The sequence below is a fragment of the Dermacentor silvarum genome, chromosome 8 (assembly GCF_013339745.2).
Source record: "Dermacentor silvarum isolate Dsil-2018 chromosome 8, BIME_Dsil_1.4, whole genome shotgun sequence".
NCBI classification, from domain to species: Eukaryota; Metazoa; Arthropoda; class Arachnida; order Ixodida; family Ixodidae; genus Dermacentor; species Dermacentor silvarum.
In genome coordinates this window covers 25,121,525-25,145,906 of record NC_051161.1, presented here as the reverse complement: position 1 = coordinate 25,145,906, position 24,382 = coordinate 25,121,525, and the positions used below count along the sequence as shown (strand labels likewise).

The 24,382-nt window shown below is 47.7% G+C and overlaps 1 protein-coding gene across 1 annotated transcript; it reads right to left on the bottom strand.

Moving 5' to 3' along the window:
• Window positions 1-72: 72 nt before the first annotated feature.
• Window positions 73-22,607, bottom strand: LOC119460828 (ionotropic receptor 93a-like). Its single transcript, XM_037721925.2, has 5 exons — window positions 22,294-22,607; window positions 18,043-18,196; window positions 15,900-16,129; window positions 4,132-4,391; window positions 73-683 (listed from the first exon to the last, which is right to left on the bottom strand). The coding sequence occupies exons 1-5, from the start codon at window positions 22,540-22,542 to the stop codon at window positions 431-433; spliced, it is 1,146 nt and encodes a 381-aa protein (XP_037577853.2). The 5' UTR covers window positions 22,543-22,607; the 3' UTR covers window positions 73-430.
• Between the last annotated feature and the right edge of the window lie 1,775 nt (window positions 22,608-24,382).

Here is a 24,382-nt window from a genome sequence, read left to right as displayed (position 1 = left end):
CAGGGAGGAACGTAATACGTGCACGTGTTTCGTCACGTACTCGGTCTAGTGAAAGGGGCAGTTTGTGCGCAAAAGAAGTATAACGATGGCGAGAATATCTCGTCGAGGAGGAAGAGAGACAGACAGCTCATGTAGATCAACAGTTTTTTATCTGTGATATACCGCTGTCTGTGCCAGCTGGTGGAAAACAGGTTGTTGTCTTGATTGTGCTCCCAACGGAGGGTGTTGCTCTCTCGCCTCACTTCGCCAACAACTTAATGCGGGTGCGTGCGATTCCACAGACCGCTCTATGCCTCTACGTACGGTACGCAGTTAGAAAGGTGCGGTTGTGCAACTAGCTACGCGCGCGTCGCTGACATAGCAAGAAAAGAAGCGTAACGTTATCTCTCAATGGCTCGTAGATTCTTTAGCACGTGATCTCGGAGAGATTTCACGAACGGCGCGGTCTAATGGTCTTCGCGGATAGCCTGGCAAGAAACACGCAGCATGACTCAGTCAGTAGCGCAAGCAGTCCGCTGGTGTATCCCATGACAAGAACGAAGAATGCTCCTTGCAGATCAACGACACTGATGGGTCGCTCTGCGTTTTCCCCGGTTTCAGCACGCCTAGTGTTCATGCGGAGCTGCCACAAGAAGTCGTTCAGCCACTTCTCGACGAGGCCCATGAACATGAAATTCTTCATTCTGCGAGACGAAAACACACGGAAAAGAAACGGTTTCAGTTGGAGTGGAGGACGTGCATGGGTGGCGGAAGCATTGTTTCTGACATGGAGGATGGGTTCTGAGCTTCAAAGACACCTTATTCTAATAATATAAGGAGCAAGCGCAATGTTCCTTGAGCACTGACACATGTTCTATAGATGTTATAAAAACCACACGCTTATACGCTAATTAAGGATGACACTTAGTAAATATGAAGGCTGGAAGAAACACTTTTAAGATACTTTGATACAAATTTTGTCTTGAAAATGGCACCCTGGTGTCATCGACGTTGCCGCGACGTCATGACGCAGCAAAATTTGCTCACGTGTGCAAGGAACGTATTCCGAAACGTTCCACTTTGGCGATAGTTCGCCTAGGCGACAATTTCGCCTTCAGGTGCGCGCTGATTGGCTGTTTTAGCAAAATTGGATGAGCTGATTGGCTGGTTGAGCCCGACGTCATTCAATTTTGCTCAACCAGCCAATCAGCGCGCGCCTGAAGGCGAAAGGCGAACTATCGCTGAAGTGGAACGTTTCAGAATACGTCCCCAGCAAAACTCCGATTGTCTGCTGATGATTGTGTACTGTATTCTGTTATAAATTCACATGATGATCAAGGTAAACTGAATGTTGAACTCGATTGCCTATTGAAGTGGTGTAATACGTGGCAGATGTGTGTGAATTATGCTAAAAGTGTTGCTTTGACCATTACAAATAAGAAACGTCCATTGATTTTTGACTATTCAGCCGACGATAACCAACTTCTTCGAGTTTCTAAATACAAACATCTAGGTATTCACATAACTCACGATATGCGTCGGGACTGTCACATTAGTGAATTTTAGTATAGCGGAAAACGCTTACGTTAGCGTCAGCGTGCGACGCAACGCTAACGCAAAGAAAGGCTGCACTGCGCGGTACAACAACTACATGAATTACGGCATGACAAAATTACATTATTTGAAGCGATGTCTTCGTAATTCCTCTAAGGATGTTAAACTTTTTTAGCTGTTCTTGAATATGGCAATATAATATGGGATCCATTTACTTCTGTTAATATCAATAAAGTAGAAAAGGTGCAAAAGAAAGCAGTCAGGTTTATCTTCGATCAGTATGACAAAACGTCCATTACTGAACTACGGGATGGAGCAGGTTTGAGGGCATTATCAGACAGAAATAAGATAGCGCGCTTGAGTATCTTGTTTAAGGTTGTTCAAGGCAAATTTAAAAACAACACATGAATACGTCACACATTCTCTTTTGTTACGCTGTGAGGCGCAGAAATCATTTTACTTATTTGCTCCTTTTCGATCTTTTTAAATACCCTTTTATTTTCCTCGTCAGTAGTCGAGTGTTGTCGTTGTTGTTATAACATTTATTAAAATAATCATAAAAAGTTTCCGCCTTCAGGAAGTGGATACATCAGGGGGGGAGTCGAGTGGAAAGGCCTTGATAGTAAATGGGTTGAAGTGGACGACGGTGCATCATCAATTTCAGGCGTTAATTTGACACATTATGTGAAGTCTATTTCGTCTCATTTTATGTTTTTAGTGCTTTGGATTTCTATAATTGTGTTTATTAATCATGTATAGTATTTTTCTCAAGTTTATTTTTTATTATTCGTTTACTGTTCTACTATTTTGATGTGTACTGATGTCAATACCACCCTGGCACGGCCCCTACCTGGGGCTAGCAGTATTGTAAATAAATAAAATAATGCTATGTACCTACGATGTCGTATACGCTCATAAAATACAGACTATAGAGTGCGGCGTGTGTGTCTTCTGGCTGCTCTCGCATCTGGCAGCCGCAGCAGTTGCAGGAACGAAGTTATAGCCAATGCATCATATAGCGTCATGACACATATATCCACCTCTTGGGTGAGGTAAGAGGTAAATATCTGGAAGAGAAAATGAAGGCCAAATTTCACTTTCTTTGAATTTCGCTCCGATAATTAAGAGGATGACTAAGCGAATTAGACTAATCGAATTAAGAGGATGAGTAAGCGAATTAAGAGAAATGACTAAGCGAAGTAGACTAAGCGAATTAAGGGGATGTGCACGTCATGTGTGCGCCTTTAATGCATTGGCACTTGGGCTTTCGCATTCAAGTCGTCTTAGGGACAACATAAGATACCCTGTGAATTTTGAAAACAGCACATTCCCAGCTAGGCTAACAGCGCATGCGCAGCACAACCGGCACTAATCACAAGACAATGACAAAGGGGAGATAGACACCAAATCTATCGCGACCGACCTAAAAAAAGAAAATTCCTTTTCGAGCAAGCGCACCGAAGTTGTGCTTATGTAGTCATCACCATGCAAACCGATGTAGTGAGCTTCTAGAATTTTATGCTCTTCTTTGCCCCTGCCTCTGCCAAGAATAATAATATTGCTGAACAGCGGGTAGCAACCACATTCATGGCAATGGCGAGGTAGGTCTGCCCCGTCATCAGAACCCAGGGAGGTGAGGTGTAAAGTCCCTAGATATTTTTTGCTAAATCTAGGGACTTTTGTGAGCTGTTACGCAGCCGGTCACTGATACTGATAACTGATACAGGAAACTGATATACCACGCGTGTGGCACATGCCGTGAAAAAGTTATGCTGCACCTCGTGCGCGTGCGGCGCATGCGCTGTTATAGCCTTGCCGGCAATGTGCTGTTTTCATTAAAGCGCAGTTGTTAGTCCAGTCGTTGTGGTGTGAATTCCCTTCTCTTGTCCTTCGTCTCCTTGACTGTTTTTTCCTCCTGTAAATTATGTACCAACTGGCCCGGATTTCGACTCTCCATCAAAATCCACCACGTCATCGCGAGCTGGCGCGGGAGCTTCTAGGCGCCGTCACCACTGATTCTTTCAGGGCCTTTTCTGGCTTATCAAGGCACCTCTCGCGGTAAGAGTCACTGTCTTTCGTGTTGTGGAAGGGTAATTTACCAACGGAGCAGTTTACTCTCTGTGTGTCGCTTTAACACCGGCGACTATGTTCTAAACAAAAAAAGTTTGCACCTTTTGAGGCTTAACATGCCCCCAAACGATAACCGTCATCTATCTTGCCGCCCTTTCCATGCTAAAGAACGCTGCGCGCCCTGTACTTTCATGTCACGAACGGCATGCGCGTTATCAGCGTGGCATAACGTTCTTGACAGGAAAGTAACCAGTGCAGAGTTTTCAAGAAAGGAAACGTAAGACGGATGACAGTTATGTTTTGCGGACAAGATACGCCCCAAAGGGGGGTGTAAACGTTTTTTAGGGTGCACGTTTGGGCCGTTCGTCTTGAACGGCACAGAAGATGACGCTACACCGGAAGCAACGTCACACGCACATGCAATGGTGCCTGCTTCTTCGACCGGATGGCTACACGGTCGCACTGCCCCTTCTAGTACGCTGTAGTGTAGCTTTAGACAGAGTGGCGATCGCAATTACTATTACTAACCCGTAGCTGAAGGTGGCCACATGCGGCGACCCCTTGGGGAAAGTGTACACGGCCATGGCGTGGTAGAAGGCGTCTCGGGAGACCAGCAGGCGGCCGTCCGTGCGGGCCTCCTCCACCTTGAGCACGGTCTCCGGGAACATGTAGGCGTAGCGGGAGCGCAGGCACCGGCGGTAACCCTCGCGCTCTGTCGCCACCAGGGTGCGTTGGGGATGCTCCAGCATCTGGCGTCCGATGTCGCGCATGATGCCCGCCTTGGCGCTCTGCGCGTGTTGCAGTGCACTGTGTGTATACTTACGTCGTCATCACATTGGGTATTACTGACTAGGTATGCATATATTCATCATACCGTGTACCAAAAACGGCAAATCAGCAAATTACATCGTTGTTATAATCATCATCTCATTACCTCCCCGGAAGTCATCAGGTAAGATTTTCTAACAGCTTGCAGCATTTCGAAATAGGTTGTTCTTGGGCAAGTTGGTTGATGCTTGAGGAAGCCATTGTAGCGCAAATAAAACACAAAGAACTGATGACAGGAAACCACCGGTGCTACACTCAAAGCTGTGCCCCGGAAGACTGTAATAAGCAGGAAGAATATTACAGTCTGTTAGAGGACTTCTAGGGGACTGTAGTAAGTCCGTTGTGAATGTAGTGCCCTCGGCGTCCTGTGTTCAGTTCTTTGCGACTCTTTTACTTCCGCTACAATGGCTTCCAGTATTTAACCACCATAGCCACCAGGTGGTGCAAGAGGTACGTCACTAGGAAATATCCAGGCGTATGATTGCTTGGGTTGACGCAGTACAGGGGAGGTACTCTGTAAGAGTCCACCTAGCGGACTTGTCTATTTCGTCTGCTGCTGAAGTTCTGATTGGCTGGGCTGAGGTCGGCGTCCGCAGGCGGCAGGCGCCACAGTCAATCAGAACTTCAGCAGCAGACGAAATGGACATGTCCACTAGGTGGACTATTACAGAATACCTCCCCAGAAGTGCCTTAAGTCAACGGGAGAATAGAGTTATTAGTATGCTAACTCTGTGTGAATGCGAGAGGTCTTCGTTACAATGAACTACCTTCGTTCTACAGTGAACTTTAGATGACGAGGATGATGTGCGGGAAGTAAAAGCTTCCCCTACCTACGCTGCGCACGCGCACAAAAAGGTGCGGCGAAAATTCCTTGCTCCATCAAGAATATGTCATCTGCGCCCTCGCTGATGTGGCACTCTCAGCAACGCGTCGCATTTGCTATCGCGCAGTTGCGTGTCAAGCGCCAAAGGCTCGCCCGGCTGACGCAGGTCAGCGGCGAGGAGACGAAGACGGGAAGCGACTAATTCAACGTCATTGAATTAGCCGACTGACTGACTGACTCGGTCGGTCGGTTGTGTGACGTCCTAAATTCAACACGATTTAGTAACATGCCTATTATTGAGACCTTAAACTCGGTGTATAGAGCAGAAGAGCAGGAGTGGAACATCGAAAGTGGACGAGAAATACCGTCATATAATAGCTTACAACCTGTTAGAAAAGTGCGCGAAATGTGATCTCGTCGCTCATGCCATGCTAACAAGCACAAGTAATCGACGTCGTGAACTCTCGGACCTCCACGAAGGCGTCTTCATTGGTGGAGTACTCCTCGGGCGACTGAATTCAATCATGCATAACCAATCGTTTTTTCTATCACGTTGCAATTACCGCTGTTATTTCCCTGAAATAGGGCTGTCACGTTTTTTTTTTTTTTTTGTGCAGGAGCTTCTACTTTTCTACGGTCTTGTAGTGTGCATAGGGTGTATTTTTTTTAGCTGCACCAATTTTTTTTAATTGCCTGTGGCACAGTTCTAAGCCTTGAGCTAAATTACTCGATTAGGCGGTCACTACTCCTACGAATATTAAAAATGAATAATTGTATAATTGCCATAATTAAACTGATTAACAGTTTAATTCATTACGAAGGGTAGAGACTTGGGCATGTTGGTAGTTCATGTTTAAATTAAGAACAGTGCGAGAGACAGGGGCAAACGAGATTGTGTGTCTTTCTTCGAATGTGTGCCTTTCTTCGTTTGTCCCTGTCCCTCGCGCTATTCTCATTTTAATTAATTTTGTTACGCCATTTACTTCATCTACGAGTTGTAGCCTGTGAGCTTGCAAGACATATCGATTTGAATTGTGAGGGTGGCACCGGTTTCGAGATATGCGCCGTCAAGCTTGCGCTACAAATGCGCGGTTGTCCATTTACTTTATATGCTGTTCTTTGCATTGAAGCACGAAAGTAACTGCACCGCCAATGCATTTCGTCGTACACAAAATTATCTCGAAACTGGTGTAGTCCTCAGAATTTAGTTCCAAGTGGTATAGCCTTGCGAACTCACCGGCTACAATTCGTCAATTGAAATAGGTGGCGTAAAGTAATGAACTAAAATGTAATTAGCGTAATCGTGTTAATATGCAATTAAGCATTTCAGTTTCTCGTAGATGAAATGGTCGCCTCATCGAGTAATTTAGCTCAATAAGGGTTAAAATTGTGCCGTCTGCCCCAGGCAATTTTTTAACTTTTGGTGCAGCTAAAAGAACAAGAAAGAAAGAAAGAAAGAAACGCCTGGTAGTGTAGATATCCGACGGTATAGGCAGAAACGTTCGACACGTTTCTTTTTCTGTAAAAAAGGATCGCGACGTCACTGACGTAAGCGAAAGCGGCAGGCAGCCGGCAAATAATATGAATACGGTTCCCATGCGGCCGTGGAGCGCAAAATGAGATTTATATCACACGATAGCGCAAACTGCGCCCGCTTTAGGACAGCAAGGCTATCATGCCCTTCTGCGTTCCGCTCGATCCCTAATTCCGTGCGGCGCCTCGGAATGGCGCTCCTGGCAAACGTTGCGCAACTGTGTTCTGTATTTACTTGGTATCGTTACCGTTTTCCCCTCTCTACCGGGACTAATTGACTGCACTGCTTTTTCTGTAATGCGTTCGTTCAGTCTGTGTCTTCCTTCATAATCCTTGCCTACTCATTATGCCCGTGCATGAAGCTGCCGACGACCTCCAATAGTTTCCAACATTTTCAATATCGATCCTCGAAATACCTTTATTAAACCAAGTGGACCAAAATAATGCTTCGAAACAGTATATTACAACCTGCAATGCAGCGGCGTTTACACCGTGGTTGTGGCGCATATATAGCGCCGCGGTCTTTTCAAGGACGCCTGACCAGGTTCCTTTTTTTTCGTAAATTTCGACGCCACCGAGTGAACGACATCATCAGTTGCTAGCTCAGGAGCTACTGTCCCTCACTGTCTGCAGCTTTGGACCGACAAAAGGTCTACAGTGAAGCCCAGTATACGCGAAGCACGACAGGTCGATCCGGTCCAGTGAGCGCAGTGGCTTCGAAACTTTTGACAGAGCACTAGAAGAGAAACTTGGGCGAGTTGGCGGGAATTCATGTTTAGGTGAATAACAGCGCAATACAGACAAGGACACAGGCAAAGAAGAACACGACACTGGCGCTGACACTCACAAATGAAGTTTATTTCGAGGAAAATTCACTATTTATAAACCCTGGCCGACAGGGCAACTGAAGCGATTGTACACTCGCGAGCAAAAGTTTGGAGACTACGGCATCAGCAAAAAATTAAAATATATTCAAGCACTGTTCCGCGGCCTCGAATTGGCTTTATACGTTGTATTGGTCAAACACGTGCACGTAGGCGTGCGCTCTTGATTTCAGCCGGAATGCCTAGGCTGTGAAGAAAAAAAGAAAAGATCGTGGCACCTTTGGTCCACAAACTTTTGCCCGCGACTGTACATGCGCAGCAGTAGCCGTTCGGGTGACATGTCGAGCCACATGAGGCATATACCATAGCGTCATCCAAATAAATAAAAAAAATAAAAACCAACAGAAGACTAAGTTTGTGAAACTTAAGCTACCATGAAACACTTGCAAAAATCTCAACTCTTATTACTAAGAGCGAGAGACGGCTTACTAACACATCTTTCCCCTTCCCTATCGATATTAAACGCTTCCATGAGCTCCCTAGTAGTTTGATCTTTATGCCAGGACAAACAATCAGTATTTCTTTCTATCGGTCGACACCCACACTCTCTACAATGAACCGGCAAGTGAAAACCCCCCGTACCATTTAACGATGACAAGCTGCTCTTTTAATCTAGTGTTCACATATCGATCGGTCTAGCCCACATAGCCTTCCAGCATGACAGTGGTAAACTGTACACAACAGCAGATCTACATCGAACGTATCTATTTCTTAGCTTCTCGGACAAAAACTGCATTCCCTACCATGGCCCGACAATTTTTTATGCAAACGGGAACACATCGTGACCAGTTTGGGTTGGAAGCGGACAAGACCACACGCACCCCATACCTACTGACCACGTTCTTCAAGCAATGCGAAAACTTGTGCAAATATAGCACCACCACCGGTGTTTTTTCATTACGCGCGGGATATTTTGATTTATTTTTTGCCCTATCAGCACCCTTTACCCACTTAATCAGTTTATGACAGGCCCTCAAGAATTCAATATCCGGTTAACTCGCGTTCTGTATTCTCTGGATCTGGCCGATGAAACTCCCTCAACGAATGGTCGCAAGTCTTCTGTAGCACCGCGCGTAGCGCAGCCTAAACAATACCGGTTTTTACTATTTTGGAGTGACCGAAGGAAAAATTTAAAAGCGCCTTTACAGAACGAGGCTTACATAACCAACACACATGGTCCTCCAGAAACCTCAGTCTCAAATCCAGGAATTGAAGCTCACCTTCGGCAGGCAACTTAAAGGACAGAGACTGTATAGATAACCCCGTTCAGATAATCTTGTTGCCGGCTGGTGCGGATGTGTAACGCGCACACATCCAGTGCCCGTGTCGTGGGCAGTGCACGCAACTATAGTTGCGCTATCGAGATATGGGCCTCGCGCACCGAAGGGTGCTCGGTTGCCTTGCGACTTCCATCTGCGACCTCGAAGGTTTCCGCAGTCGTAACGCGGTACACGCGCATCGTGCCTCGTTTGAAACTCGATGACGCGTGAGATTTCGAGTGTTGTTAGCCTTCTTCGCCGGCCATGCGCGGCTGAGCCCCCTCGGGCGTTCTGAGGCCGGCGATTGTTCAAGGCGGCGGCGGCGACGTATACTTCGCTCCCTCTACGTGTAGACGCGTGCATGGCTGCCCTTGAAGAGCGTGTCTATTCATAAGTTGTGCAGCGCGCGAGGTGTGACAGTTGGCGTGAAAGCGCGATGGTGTTGCCCGCATCCCGACGACGGCTCCGAATTGTAGTCTTAACAGCTGTTTGCAACAACGCTGCGAAGGACGAATGATGACGGGCTGATTTATACTTATCGTCTAAAAGCAGTTGTGAGAGGCCCTGTAGCCGAGGGCTACGGATTAGTCTTAATAAGAGGCGAATCCACTGGGTAACTTCTAGTCCTAGAGGAGGGGGTGGAGGGGTGGGCGGTTATTTGCCAGTAATCTTGACCGACTGTGTTTCACTTAATGCGAGGTTTTTTGATTCCTGAACACTGGAACGTTGATGATGTTGACGGTGCTCAGTGATCTATGGAAGCTAGGAAATTTTGTTGTTTATACAACATCTTTAATTCTTTCTCCTCAGGACCTAAATAAAGTTCGTACTCAATCACTGGGGTGACTTTGGGGTGACGTCAGTGTGACTTTACGTTATAGATTTAAAGTGTTTTCTCGCATTTGGACTTTTTTTTTGCGCTGGAAATGTTATCGGAACTTGCTACATTTTAAGTGTGTATCTTATTTTTTTTAAGTACTATATAAGCCTTCTTTGCCGACAAACTGTTAATTAGGCGCGAGCAGCGACGACGTCGAAATCTGTGACGTCATGCGGCGAGCTGGTGCGTGAACTTTAGCGCTGCGTCGTTACCCGTTTATTATTATTTTTTTCTGGCTTGCCAAATGTTACCACTTCACAGTGAGAGAGAGAGAGAGAGAGAGAGAGAGAGAGAGAGAGAGAGAGAGAGAGCCCGCTTTGCTTTCGCAGAAGCGTAATTTACGAATGTGGCTTGTATTAACATTCCTCTTACAAGCCTTGCATTAACACAGAGCAGTAGCGTAGCCAGGAAATTTTTTCGGCAGGCGCGGGGGGGGGGGGGGGGGGGGGGGGGGGGCAGGCGTCCGGTGTGCCCTCCTTCCCCTCTTCCTCCTCCTGGTTACGCGCTCGTCTCGGAGCACACACCCGCATGGCACACAGTTTGAGTTACCAGAACGTAGTCTTTTCGGGCGCCCCTCTTTTGTGTGACTGAAGTCGCGCAGCGACGTGTACAACATTTACACACCGGGAAAGTGAGCGCGCGGCGCGAGAGAGCAACAATGATATGCACTTGCCACTCTCGGTTTCCAAGGCCTCGTTTGTGGCCACACGAAAGTTCAAGTTCCCTCTCCCTCTTCCGACGACCTCTTTACACAAGTTTCCTGTCATTCTTCTCGGCTTCATTATACGTGTCTGCGCCGCCGCAAGAGGGCGACGCGATTCGGCGACCGTCGATAGAGACATCCTGTATGTACGAGGGAGTTGAACAATGCACAGGAAATTATGGTGAAGACTAAGAGATAGAGAGAAATGAAAGTGGGAGTCCGGGCAATGCAAACAAACGAGTGGTATAATATTGTTACGGGGAGATGTCAAAAAGGGTCTATATACAATATTTACAAGTTACAGCGAGGGGCACCACAACAACAAAGATGGCGGGCCTGGATACAGCTCGTCCTCTTTCTCGTCTGCTATGCCACTTCTATTTCGTCCGCACACAAGTTAAGTGCATGGCTCGTCTTCATACGCGCGTCTATACTTCACTGTGAATATTTACCCGTACCCAGAATCGCTTTTTATGATATATATATATATATATATATATATATATATATATATATATATATATATATATATAGGATGTTTACAGAAGAATAAATTTGGGTTTGGGTCTCTACGGCAGGCATTGCCAAATCCTGACTGGGAGCTTACCACTGTCGTTGAAAAGAAAAGTGTACAATCATTGCATTCTACCGGTGCTAACATATGGGGCAGAAACTTGGAGGTTAACAAAGAATCTCGAGAACAAGTTCAGGACCGCACACGGAGCGATCGAACGAAAAATGTTAGGCCTAATGTTAAGAGACGGGAAGAGAGCGGTGTGGATCAGAGAGCAAACGGGAATAGCCGATATTCTAGTTGACATTAGGAGGGAAAAATGGAGCTGGGCACTCCATGTAATGCGTAGGATGGATAACCGGTGGACCATAAGAGTTACAGAATGGACACCAAGAGAAGAGAAGCGCAGTCGAGGACGGCAGAAAGCTATAGGTGCATGGGGTGATGAACTCAGGAAATTTGCAGGTGCAAGTTAGAATCAGCTAGCGCAAGGCAGGGGTAATTGGAGATCGCAGGGAGAGGCCTTCGTACTGTAGTAGACATAAATATAGGCTGCTGCTTATGATGATATATATGTATATAGGCAAGTGCCCCTCCGCCCTCCTTGTTAACTACGGCTATGATCGATTATTGTTTCACTGCGTAGTTTTGTAAAGAAAAGATAGCAGTCCACCCTGTAGCGGTAGTACCCATGGGGCTACATATAAGCCGATTGGTTATCCGAGTGCTGTCCCGTGTGGGTGCTACTCTAGGGCAAGGCAGCAGCGGCTGCCGCCACCCGGCCGGTAAATTCCGGGAGGGTTCGCCAGAAAGCTTCGTTGTAAGAGGATTACCACGATGCACATCAGGCGCGTCCATCCGAACGTACTGAGCCAACCCGTCGTACGCACGTCGTTCTGTGTACAATCGCTCAATTTTCCCGCTCTTTTAGAGCTATACACGCGGCGACAAATTTTCCTTCCTGGACGCGGAGCTCGCAAGCAGTGAATGCGAGAGAGGATGCGCCCCCGACCGGCGCGCAGTTCGCGGTAGCTCTTTACCGCACAGCCAGCAATTGTATAAGCCGCAAATTTCTTTTCCTCATTCCCGCAGAACAATGAACGGCTCGCGAGCGAGGATTCGCGGACGCGCTAAGGTTCCTCAAAGTGCGCGCCGCCTATTTAAATGCTTTCTTTGTGTTTGGAAGCGCAGATTCGCCCATTTGCACGCTCGGTTCGCATTCACGAATCGAGGCACGCATTAGCGCGCAATGACCAAAAAGAAAGGTGATGAAAGTACGCCACGAAACAAAATACATAAAGGAAGAAGACCGAGACTCCCGCAGACATGGTCGCGCAAGCGCGGAGCATGCGCAGCCGCCCGCTCTCGCGCATGCGCAGATGTTGCTTGCCGGATTACATACGTTCGAATTGAATACGGCGAACTCCGTTCTTCTCTAATTTGGTGCACCGCGTTACGACTACGATGAATTTCAAGTTTTTTTTTTTAAATGTCCCCGACATGTATATGATTCGTTTCATATTTCTCGTTATTTCATCATTATCATCATCATCCTATAATGATGTCCACTGCAGGACGAAAGCCTCTCCCTGTGATCTCAAATTACCCCTGTCTTGCGCTAGCTGATTCCAACTTGCACCTGCAAATTTCCTAACTTCATCACCCAACCTAGTTTTCTGCTGTCCTCGATTGCGCTTCCCTTCTCTCGGCACCCATTCTGTAACTCTGATGGTCGACCAGTTGTCCATGCTACGCATTACATGGCCTGCCCAGCTCCATTTTCCACCCCTCTTAATGCCAACTAGAATATCCGCTATCCCCGTTTGCTGTCTGATCCACACCGCTCTCTTCCTGTCTCTTAACTTGAGGCCTAACATTTTTCGTTCCATCGCTTTTTGACGGTCCTTAATTTGTTTCTCAAGCTTCTTTGTTAACCTCCAAGTTTCTGCCCCATATGTTAGCACTGGTCGAATGCAATGATTGCACACTTTTCTTTTCAACGACAGTGGTAAGCTCCCCGTCAGGATTTGATAGTGCCTGCCGTATGCACTCCAACCCAATTTTATTCTGTAAATTTCTTTCTCATGATCAGGGTCCCCTGTGAGTAACTGACCTAGATAAACGTACTCCTTTACAGACTCTAGAAGCTGATTGGCGATCCTGAATTCTTGTTTCCTTGCCAGGCTATAGAACATTATCTTTGTCTTTTGCATATTAATCTTCAACCCCACTCTTGCACTTTCTCGGTTAAGGTCCTCAATCATTTGTTGTAATTCGTCCCCATTTTTGCTGAATAGGACAATGTCGTCTGCAAACCGAAGGTTCTGAGATATTCGCCCTTGATCCTCACTCCTAAGCCTTCCCAGTCTAAGAGCTTGAATACTTCTAAGCATGCGGTGAATAGCATTGGAAAGATTGTGTCTCCTTGCCTGACCCCTATCTTGATAGGTAACTTTCTACTTTTCTTGTGGAGAACCAATGTAGCTGTGGAATATTTGTAGATATTTCCGAAGATATTCACGTATTCCTCCTGTACTCCTTGATTACGCAATGCCTCTATGACTGCTGGTATCTCTATTGAATCAAATGCCTTTTCATAATATATGAAAGCCATATAGAGAGGTTGATTGTAATCCGCATATTTCTCGATTACATGACATGGATATGATCCATCGTAGAATATCCCTTCCTGAAGCCAGCCTGTTCTCTTGGTTGACTGAAGTCGAGTGTTGCCCTGATTCAATTGGAAATTATCTTGGTGAATATTTTATACAACACTGAAAGCAAGTTATTGGGTCTATAATTCTTCAGTTCTCTTACGTCTCCTTTCTTATGGATTAGTACAATGTTGGCGTTCTTCTAGCTCGTTATTTATGCATCTGCAACTGCTTAATCGGGAACGTTCCTAATAGACAATCTTGAATGTCCATAAGTCGGTTCTACCCCGACAAACTTTCTTCACGCCAAAAACTCTCGTCCACAGACCAGATTCCGCGCTTAGCTTCAGAGACGAAGTGGGACACCATGCCCAATTACAAAGAGGAGTCAACCTGCCTGCATTGAAGGTTGCACAGGCGCAAGGGACGCGGGAGGAGGGAAATTAGTTTGGTTGCAAATCGTAGTTGTACTTAAATAGACAGAAAGGAGAAAATAAAACCGTGATTCCATCTATATAAGCGCCCGACCATCGTCTCGTACATTCGTGCTTTCCCAATGACCCCTGAGATTGCCGGAGGTAATCGTGTAATCTGAGGACGAACGTTTTCGGTTCGAACGAAGCCCGGATGCGGGGGGCATCCGAGTAAGAGAAATTGTTCTTTACTTCTATTCCTGTCTGTCTCTCTCCTACGAGCCACCTCGACCGCGCATTCATTCTTTACTGTTCCCTACGCACCACGTTCTTCCAACTTTCTTTAATGCAAGTGAGCTGGCAGCAGTTCGGCTTGAGACATCAGTGACGTAGAACTAGCGACTTGGTGACGCGAACTAAAAAGGTGTTTGCATCCTTCGCTTTTCTTTCCCGAGGCTTGCTTTCAGAAGCCTTCGAGGAAAACCGCTTTGCGCAGAGCATTTCCCCCTTTGATGTGCTTTGTTCGTGAGCGCAACGACTGGTGTGCTTGCAGGACGTCCACGCAACTTTATTCTCAGAGGGGCAAGTAAGAAAAAAAATTAAAATGTTTAAAGGCGATAGTAAAAAACACGCCTACGCGTGGACTTGCGTAGAGGGAGCGCGTGGATTGAGCTCGGGGTTTCCTTGCATGTGCAGGTTCGGCCACGTAACAGCTTGGTCTGTGCACTTGATACTTTTTGAAAGAGGCGATAGCACTACTACTACTACTACTACTACTACTACTACTACTACTACTACTACTACTACTACTACTACTACTACTACTTCTACTACTACTACTACTGGTAACTACTACAACTACTGGTAACTTCTACTACTACTACTACTACTACAGGTAACTACTGCTGCTACTACTACTGGTAACTACTACTACTACTACTTCTACTACTACTGGTAACTACTACTACTACTGCTGCTAACTACTTCTAGTACTACTACTACTACTACTACTACTACTACTACTACTACTACTACTACTACTACTACTACTACTACTTTTTCTTAATCTTCACCTCCTGCTCCTGCTTCTTCTTGTTTTCACAAAACACTTCTCATGGACACTTAACCCTTTCTAACCATGCTTGTTTTACCGTTCCTCACCGCACCGCAAGCGCGACCTAGATGCGCCAACGACCTCACACATGCAGCACAGCAAACCACAAATGTATGCACCATTCCTACATTGTCCCCCGATTTACGGATAGATCCATGTATCCTATAAACGAAGATCACTGGACATTATTGCATGTACTCTCGGCATGTACTCTCGGAATGTGCAAAAGGTGTACGCCTGTGAGACAATAATATGACCGAAGCTGTAGATCTCTATGGACCGTCCATCAGGTTTACGCTTTAGACGTGAGACAATGTATATAACAGGGGAACATTCACTGGTTACTGCGCATCTGTCCGCATAATTGAGCGAGACAGCTCAAAAGCCATAGTCCGATTACAGCGACGGCTCGACACGCCTTTGCTTTCTCGCCGGTTGTGTTTCACCCTTAGGGGGGGGGGGGGGGGGGGGGGGGGTGTTTTCAATATCTCTGTTCCTCTTGTACGTGTCCATTGCGCATCAATTCTCATTAGACGTGACGTATAGTTTCAGAGGTCGGACGCTTTCTCCCTCTTTTATTTTCTTGCGCGCTTCGGATTTCGTCCGCCTTGCAGTTGTTGAACCAGACGTGACGACGCTGTCACGCTAAAATGCGCATGCGCCGTGCCGGCCGTGCAGCGGGACTCACAGTGAAGGCGAGCTCCATCTCGGTGTGGCGCGTGGTGCCGACGAATATGCGGTCCGCGAGGAGCTCCCGGCGCAGCCTGGGCAGCGTGTCCAGAGCCTGTTCCATGCCCGGGTGGCTCATGAACGAGATGAGCAGGCTGCAGTAGGCGCACGAGATGACTGTGCACAGCAGCCACCAGCCGGCGGCCACCAGGCGCCGCGTCGGGCTGCCCGAGAAGCGCCAGTCACAGCCTGCACGGTCGGTATCGTTTAGGCAAATGAACATCCGAAGCGATTAGTGGCGCAACAATTTAGGCAGAACACATACTTTGGGGGATGTTCGTCGTCCTTAATACTATTAGCATTTAAGTGGTAATACGTGTAACGCGTCGTGAAGAGCCGCGTACTATATACAGCCGGGATCCTCTTTATTGCTTGAAGGAATAAAACGACTAAAACGAAGCAATACAGTTTCTTATGGAGGCACAGTAGTTTTCTTTTATTTATTTATTTTTGTTGAGTAAACGTTCCTACCTCTCTCACGGAGCGTTACACTGGGGACCGGATGACAAACCTTGCCCTCCTTTCATTTACTTTACCACGTGCAGGGCTATAATGCAAACGACTGTAATGCTTCAATCGCTGAGCGATTGTAATTGCAAAGCGATTGAAGCGCGCCTGACTGCCTCCGTTGTCTTGCGCCATTGGAGAGCGCTGGGTTATCGGTGGCACACATGAGGAAGAAACTCATTTAGACGCCGATATTACGGAGACAGAAGTGAGGGCAGTCCTACACGGCATAAGACGTAACACGGCGCCTGGAGCAGACGGCCTTCATTATGCAATACTACGCAACCTCGACGATAAGGCCATCCGGCAACTCACTGCATATTACAACGACAATTGGAAGAACGTCACGCTTCCACAAGAATGGCGACATGCCGACATTACCTTAATTCCGAAATCCGGGAAACCCTTGTCCCTCCAAAATCTCAGACCCATCTCACCGACTTCGTGTATCGCCATACTGTTTGAACACGTAGTTCTTATGCGCCTCCAGCCTTACCTCGAGGCGAACCAGTTCTTCCCCAACACCTTATTCGGCTATAGATCAAGTCTGTGTGCGCAGAACATACTGCTCCAACTTTAGGAGGATGTTGTGGATGCTACCAGTACAGCTCAAACCAGAGAAATCCTGGAGTTGGTCCTGAAGGGGGCCTTCGACAACGTCTCACACACGACCTCATTCTAAACAATCTTGCATCCTCCCGATGCGGAAAACGCATGGACGATTACGCATGGACGATTAGATCCTGGGTGCGCTACTGGCACGTACCACTGCCTGTATTTATGCCACTCAACTGAAGCGCCGAAGTACGCTATCCTTATGAAAACACAGGACAAGAAGGCAACGTTCGCAGAATTATCTCCTCTCCCTCACACGTATTTACGTGACAGTTCAACGGTGCTTCGCTATCGCATATAGGAAACACTGCTCCGTTGGTCGCTCGCAATAGACAGTTTTAGTTACACGCACGTAGAGGATTTGCGTGCGTAGAGCTTCAACGTGTAAGCAGTGCGCATGCGCAGAACGTAGCGGCCGCGCGCTGGTCTCACGGACGTACGTGAGATTCGATTTTTTGCGTGCGTTTCTTGCGCACGTAGACAGATTCGCGCGGGAGTTTCGCGAGACCACGAAAAAGCGATAGCGTGCTGAGCACGCGCAGATGACTTGCATGGAAACACGGCGACAGGATGACTGGTCATCTATTTCAGTCCATGTCAACGATGACAGCAGATAACGCTTGCACAACACACTTCCGGGCATTGCGGAGACGATGACCGGCACGCATCAATGCACATCACTGGCGTGGCTGAAATACTCATCTTGAATTGAATTGGCTACCGCAGTGTTCATATTTCCCGAAAGATCTAGCTACGTGGTGCGTCGCGTACGTGTAGCTAAAAGCGTTTCAGATGGCGTGCACGTAAGGTACGTAGACTGTTCCCGTTTGCGTACGTGAAGTCTCCACGTACGTGTAACTAAAGCTGTCTAATGTAGGTGCCGTAACCGTACGCTGAGGCCGCGTTTCGTGCAGTGGCTACGATCGACAGAAAACGTTGCCATTAATGGCGAGGGGGGTGTGGGAGATGTTTTATCGTGCCTTGCCAAATGACGCCCAAGTAGAGTGACAGGGCGACGTCCCCGGTCGGCAAGAAGCGCAGTTTCCCGGTTCGATCGTGGCGGCGTTCGAAGCGCATCACCGCCAGCAGCAGCACCAAGGACACCAGGTAGGCAACCAGCACGCCGAGCCACACCTGCACCAAGGACGAGTCATTGACGCGCGTCCTCTCAAGAACGGCCGGACGCGCGCGCTAGAGAAGGATATGTGGCGCGAACGCCAGCGCGGGGGACCGTTCACCCAAGGGTAAAAAAAAAAAAAAAAAGTTCGCGCAGGTGACGCTATTCACAGAGTGACAAAGGAGTGATGCTCTATGCACATTTTACATTTTGTCATCCGACAATCTATGGCCACTTTCGCGAAGCTTTTTTTCTTTTCTTTCTTTTTTTGCTACGGCCCATTTCCTCCCACTGCTCCGCGTACCTTTCCACACTGGCGAATATGTGTTCGTAGGGTTTCGTAGGTAAGCTACAAAACGTGACACATTATTTAATTTTATTGCTTTCACTACTACCTTTCCCCGTCTCCCACTCAAGCGGGTGGGATTGAGATAACTGAGAACATTAGAACCACAGCTCTGCCTTTTTCTGAGTAAAATGATTTCTTTTGAATCTTTTTGGTCGTTCCGGCCGCTTAGTTGAGTCCTTGCACTTCACTCTGGGGGAAGCCGAAAACCGAAAAAAAAAGAGAAGAAAGGAAAACGAACATACAGAGAAGGATCGACATGCTCAGAATAACGTAACTCTGGCGTCGAGATGACGCTAATGATAACAAATTGTTGACAGGAAAAACAACGCACGTACACAAAATGGCGCCTGGCACGAGCCGCTGCGCAACACGTGTTTTCAAAATAATTCAATGTAATAAAAAAATACAGAAAAAATAGCTGCGTACAAATAGTTGATCATTGAAATTTCGTTAATTTCTCAATTGTGCATTCTCATTTCTTGTGCAAGTAGCGTCTGCCTCGGAGTACTCCAGCTCAAGGAACAGATTTGTGCTATATACCACACGATACTTTTGAAAGTTCCGTTAAGTCTAAAAAAATACCCTGGTATATAGGGTGTCCCAGCAGACCTTAGCCAGTTGTTCAACTTGGCTAAGGTCGTTGAACAACAACGAAAAAAAAAAGAAGCTAAGAAAAAGAACACGGTGCACGATACGATTTTAGGACCTACTGTGTTGGGTCGTCAGACCTCTGAAGACCGAGCACCATAGGTCGTAACTGAATCGTCACCGAGTCAAATCAGCGCGTACAGCGCGTCGGTAATTGCAGCCTCCGCGATCACTTCAGAAACATTTTCAGAGCTAATTGCGGAGGCCACGCTCCGCTGTGCTGAGTACGGGTGAACGCCACCTAGGTGGCGTTGGTAGTGCTTCTTGATGCCAGCGTCCCTTCGAATGCTGGCATCGAGGCGTCGTAGTGCTGAGACCACCGAAGCGTTCACTGTCGGTGCGCGTTAAGGCCGGAATACATGGAGCGAATAACCGGCGTCCGAGCGAAGAACTTCGTCGGGCGGCGAACGTCCGACGGCCGGCGTCAAGAAATTTGCCGTCCGCAGCCGATCTGCCTGTCCAAACATTTTCGTCGGGCGAACGCCGCCGCCGGAAGCGTCTAGCGCGCAGCGGTGGACGACAGCCAATCAGGAGGCACTAGTTCCGGTCGCAATGCATGCTGGTGTTTCGCGCGCGCGCGCCTTTTCGCGTCGTCTGCAATCGCGTTGGTGTTGCCGTGTCTGCATGTCTCTGCACCGATTGAGTAGTTCCTAGTATGATCTCTCAGGAATCGCGTTGTATTTGTACATCCCATATCCGCTGATCTGCGAGGAAACAGACAAGCAGTGCAAGCTCTCTACAACAACCTTCAACAGAAATCTTCTGATCTCAGAGGCCACATGCTGTCGTCATGCCTATCTCCCGACTTCCCCGATAGATGACGTTGGCATCGGATATTTCTTTCGCTAGGCTTAGACGCGTTCGAAACGAGAAGCGATCTCGAAAACTACTCAAGGTTATCCATAATACTCTGTCGTCGAAGCGGCCTGAGACTAAGCGAAAGCCGTTTACGCAGTCATTTGCTTCCAACTAAGTGAATTCTACAAGGACAACGCCAAATTCAGTTCGAAGCGGGCGGCCGGGACCGCCGCCAACACGGCGGCCAACGCGCGGCGGCGTTCGCCGCATGTATTGCAACACAGCAAACATCCTGCGTCGTGTCGCCGCGTCGTTACTTGACGCGTGAAGTTCGTCGAGAAAGTTCGCTCCATGTATCCCGGGCTTTAGTGTCATAATGCAGTACTTCTCTTTTCTGCTCGTAGGCGGCGGCACCGCCCCGAGCAAGAGCGCGGGTACACGGAGGAGTGTTAGATATATAAGGCGCGTCTGTGTAGCTCTCTGCGAATGCGTTTGTGGCGCAATGGGTTAAACGCTCGGCGATCTATCGTCGCGGACCGAGAGGTCGTGGGTTCGATTCCCAAATTTTGCATGTTTGTGGAACTTTTTCTTCTGGTTTCTTTCTTTGTATTATGTTCTATGACGTATTTCCGTGACGGAAATACGTCAGTGAAGTCTTGGTGGACCCCGGAATAAAACACTTTCGTGTTAAAAAAAGAAGCTAAGAAAAAGAGCACGGTGCACAATACGATTTTAGGACCTACTGTGTTGGGTCGTCAGACCTCTGAAGACCGAGCACCATAGGTCGTATAATTGCCTCGCACCGTGTTTTCTTTTTTTGTTGAGCAGATTGGCTAACGTTAGCTGGGACACGCGGTATAGTGTGTGAAGAAAAAAACTTGGAAGACGCTTAAGCGAGAGCATTCAAAAATCCCTGTCTGCTTCTCACGCTTCCCGGCAACTGCAGCTTATCTAACCGTAATGTTTACCGAGAAACGCTGGCGGCAAACGCTATACATGAAGGCGAGCGTTCTGGTTCTTTTTTTACAGCGGAGCTGTACATCTCTACCCTCCCATAGATTTTTCAATATCCGTGCCTCAAAACTCCCGTGCCCTCTATGAGGAGGCAAAGCAAACCTGTAAGGCACGTGCTGACACCTGGCATAGCAAGAGAAAAGCTAAGAAACCGCCCAATACATGATGGAGGCAAAAAGCGTAGCGCATCAGAAACAGGACACAAGAGGAAGAACACAGCCAACACACACGTTGTCTGTGTTCTTCCTCTTGTGTCATGTTTCTAACGCGCTACGCCTTTTGCCTCCACCAACAAGCCCAACGTGCAACGTTAGTCACCCAATACAGTCAAACCCGGATATATCGAATCTGAAGGGGATCACATAAAGTTCGGTATACAGGTTATTCCATATATCAAATTAAAATTTTATAGAAGAAAATTCAATGGGATTTTACTGCTGATCGTTATACACAATAATTCGTTATATGTGGGTTCGATATATCCGGGTTCAAGTGTACTACATAACGCGGCCCTCTATATGAGGAGGCGGAACAAACCAGTAAGGCATGTGCTGACTCCTGGCGTAGCAAGAGGAAAGCTATATAGGAAACAGGCGGCGAGTAGCAGCGGAGATCGTGCCCGAGAGGCTGCCCGTAAGCGGCGGGCTCGACAGGAAGACGGGTGGTTCGATAACGATGTGATGGTGATTGGTAACGTTCGAGATGTCGCGAAGCGGTGAACATGAAGGGGTTTTGACAGCTACCCAAGCTCCTGACTTGGGTAGCTGCTCGGTTTGGCTGCGCCGAGGGAGCGCTAATGGCCGTAGCGCGCATCGATCATTTGGGGTGACAGGTGGTTGCTAACAAGCCACCTGCTGCATTTACGCGCCTGCGCAAGGAACCGAATTGGCAGTTAGTATGCTGCGTGCGCTGGTATGGGGAGGCCGCGTGCGGTGGGTGCCGAAGAACAGGTGGGTGCCGAAGAACAGCAGGGTGCCGAAGGGTGCCGCGTGCCGAAGAACAGCTCCGCTGGTAGCCCACATACAGAGTGGAATGGCTGCGATTTTTTTTTCTCTCGCGCAGATGCGCGGAGGCGAGAGCCATCTGGTGGTGTTCAAGGAACCAAGCGCCGCTCTGTGATCCGTAGAAACGCGGCACACGCAATGCGCCGCGCTGTGATTGGTAGAAAGTTTCCGCTCACGCTCAACGCCGTGCTCACTGCGTAACGGGGCCCTGAAAGCTGTCGCTTTATTATTATTGGCAAGGTACGGATCAGCAACCGAACGTATACGCGAGGCTACGGATGCGTCTGTGTGTGAACCGCACCTCGACGGCGAAAGGCCGGACGATGACGAGGGCTCGCGGCTTCTCGGCCGGCGCCCGCACGATGAACTTGACCACTTGGATGTAGTAGTAGTGCGCGTAGTCCAGTACTTCCTCGCGGTAGGGAGTCTGGAAGGAGGCACTCACCGCCAGGTCCACTTCCTGCGGATGACCAAAACAACAAGCGCGCGCATGCGGCAAAAGCCGGTTTTTCACCCATTCATGTGCTCTGCATGCGGTCGTGACATACATTTATACGCATGCGCTGTACGACGACACCACCGCTTCGCTGTGGGTGAGACAGGAAATTAGGGAAGTTGGACTATATAGAATTATGCAAGTATGCACTAATTACATTTAGCCGGACGGTTCCCTACTCTCGTGTTTGTGTTTCTAGCTGTGAAATTGTTCGCAAGATCTTGTATATTCTTGTGAAGCAACTATCATAGTTCCTGCGCTTTTTTCTTCTTACTGATAAGTAATCATGTTACACAAATTAGTTGCCTCTGAGCTGAGGATGTCCTCTATAATCTATTACGCCATTTTGACTCCGCTGCAGGAACTTTCGGCCGTCTGTCCTTCCATTTAGGATGATTCGTTAGGACCATGATCAACTATTCAACTATCAACATTTAGCCTATTTCTAGAAGACTTCGCGAATTTGTTTTATGCATATACTAGAACGGCCGTAACACGTTCGTGCTACTTATGCGTCACAAAGGGGTCATAAGAGATATCATGGTGTCTTGAATTGATCCACGCTGGGCGAACAGGGGAAGTGTCAATCTGCACGCGCCTATGGAAACGAAAATAAACATTTTATGGGACATTTCGGTGGGTACTAAGGCACAACTGGCGGGAAACCGCCACGCGTATGGAGCCAAACTGCCACGAGCATGGAGCCGAAATTGTTGTACACGCCGGTCGGTCTACGGACGCGATCTCCTGGAACCTAGCCCTTAAAAGCCGCGACCTCCATGAGATTTCTTCGCCGAAACCCTATTCCATTGGTCTTCACATAACTATGGTAAGTTGGACGTACAGCGGGAAAAGCAGGACGAAAAACGCAGGACCAGCACCTGGCTTGTTTTCCTATACAGCTGCACTGCTTCTCCGTCATCTGTCCATCTGACCGCACTAAGCTGAACGTGTGCCAGCTAGCCCGACTACCCATTTTTGCTCATTGCGCTAGTGGGAGATGCTAACGTTCCAGCTGTAGCTTGTGCGGAATTCGGAATTCGATATCCTCCTAGGCTCATGATATCCTCATGGCGCTTTAGCCACAAAACACCAATAGACATTATATATCAATGTGCAATAAACATTACACTACTTCTGTGAAGACACGTTTCACTTTCGTGTTCTATACCGATTCCTATATAAGAGGGATCAACCACATTTTTTCTTTAGTGTTCTATTTATTTTGTGCGGTTCGGGAGCCGCCAGAAGTATTCAACGTATGCACAAATCACCTTCAGCCAACCGTGAGCATCACCTGTCTTGTAAAGAGGGTGAGAGACGGCTGTCGCGAGTGGGCTAACCTTATCATTTTACACAACTCGTGCTCGACCAGTTATAGTTACGCTTGTAACAGCGCAGTGTATGCAAGCTGAAGTGCGTATAAGGAAAGCGCCTCCGAATTCGACCTTGTCAGAAGTAAACTCGGCTTTACGGCTGTATGAAAACAGTGTCGCAGGAAAAAGGACACATTGTCAGAGGGAGAGAGAGAGAGCGAGAAGAGAGAGAGAGAGAGAGAGAGAGAGAGAGAGCGAAAAAAAAAAGAATTATCGGGCAGAAAGAAACACCAACAAAGTGCCGTCAGTTTTATTATAAGCCATTTTTTATTATTCATGGCTTTTCGCAATATACGATTATGTCACACCTCGTGCCATTCCGTTTGTCCGCTTTTCACAGCTAGAGGCCGGCAGACGCCGTCTTGAAGTTGCAGCCCGCCGTGACGTCACATATTTTGGCAGCTTCTGCTTGAGTCTAATAGTTAATTTCTTTTCAGTAAACAAGGCTTGCATTGCGTTCTCAAGGAGTTAAATACTCAGCCTAGAACTATTGCAGAACTATTCCTGTGCCCAACTGC

Excerpts from the sequence above, each read along its gene's own strand:
- LOC119460828 (XM_037721925.2), bottom strand. The coding sequence starts at position 22,542 with ATGTATGTCACGACCGCATGCAGAGCACATGAATGGGTGAAAAACCGG. Across the intron at positions 4,392-15,899 it reads AGATGGAGCTCGCCTTCACT|AGCGCCAAGGCGGGCATCAT; the intron begins GTGAGTCCCGCT and ends CAACACGCGCAG. Across the intron at positions 684-4,131 it reads GTGGCCACCTTCAGCTACGG|AATGAAGAATTTCATGTTCA; the intron begins GTTAGTAATAGT and ends TTCGTCTCGCAG.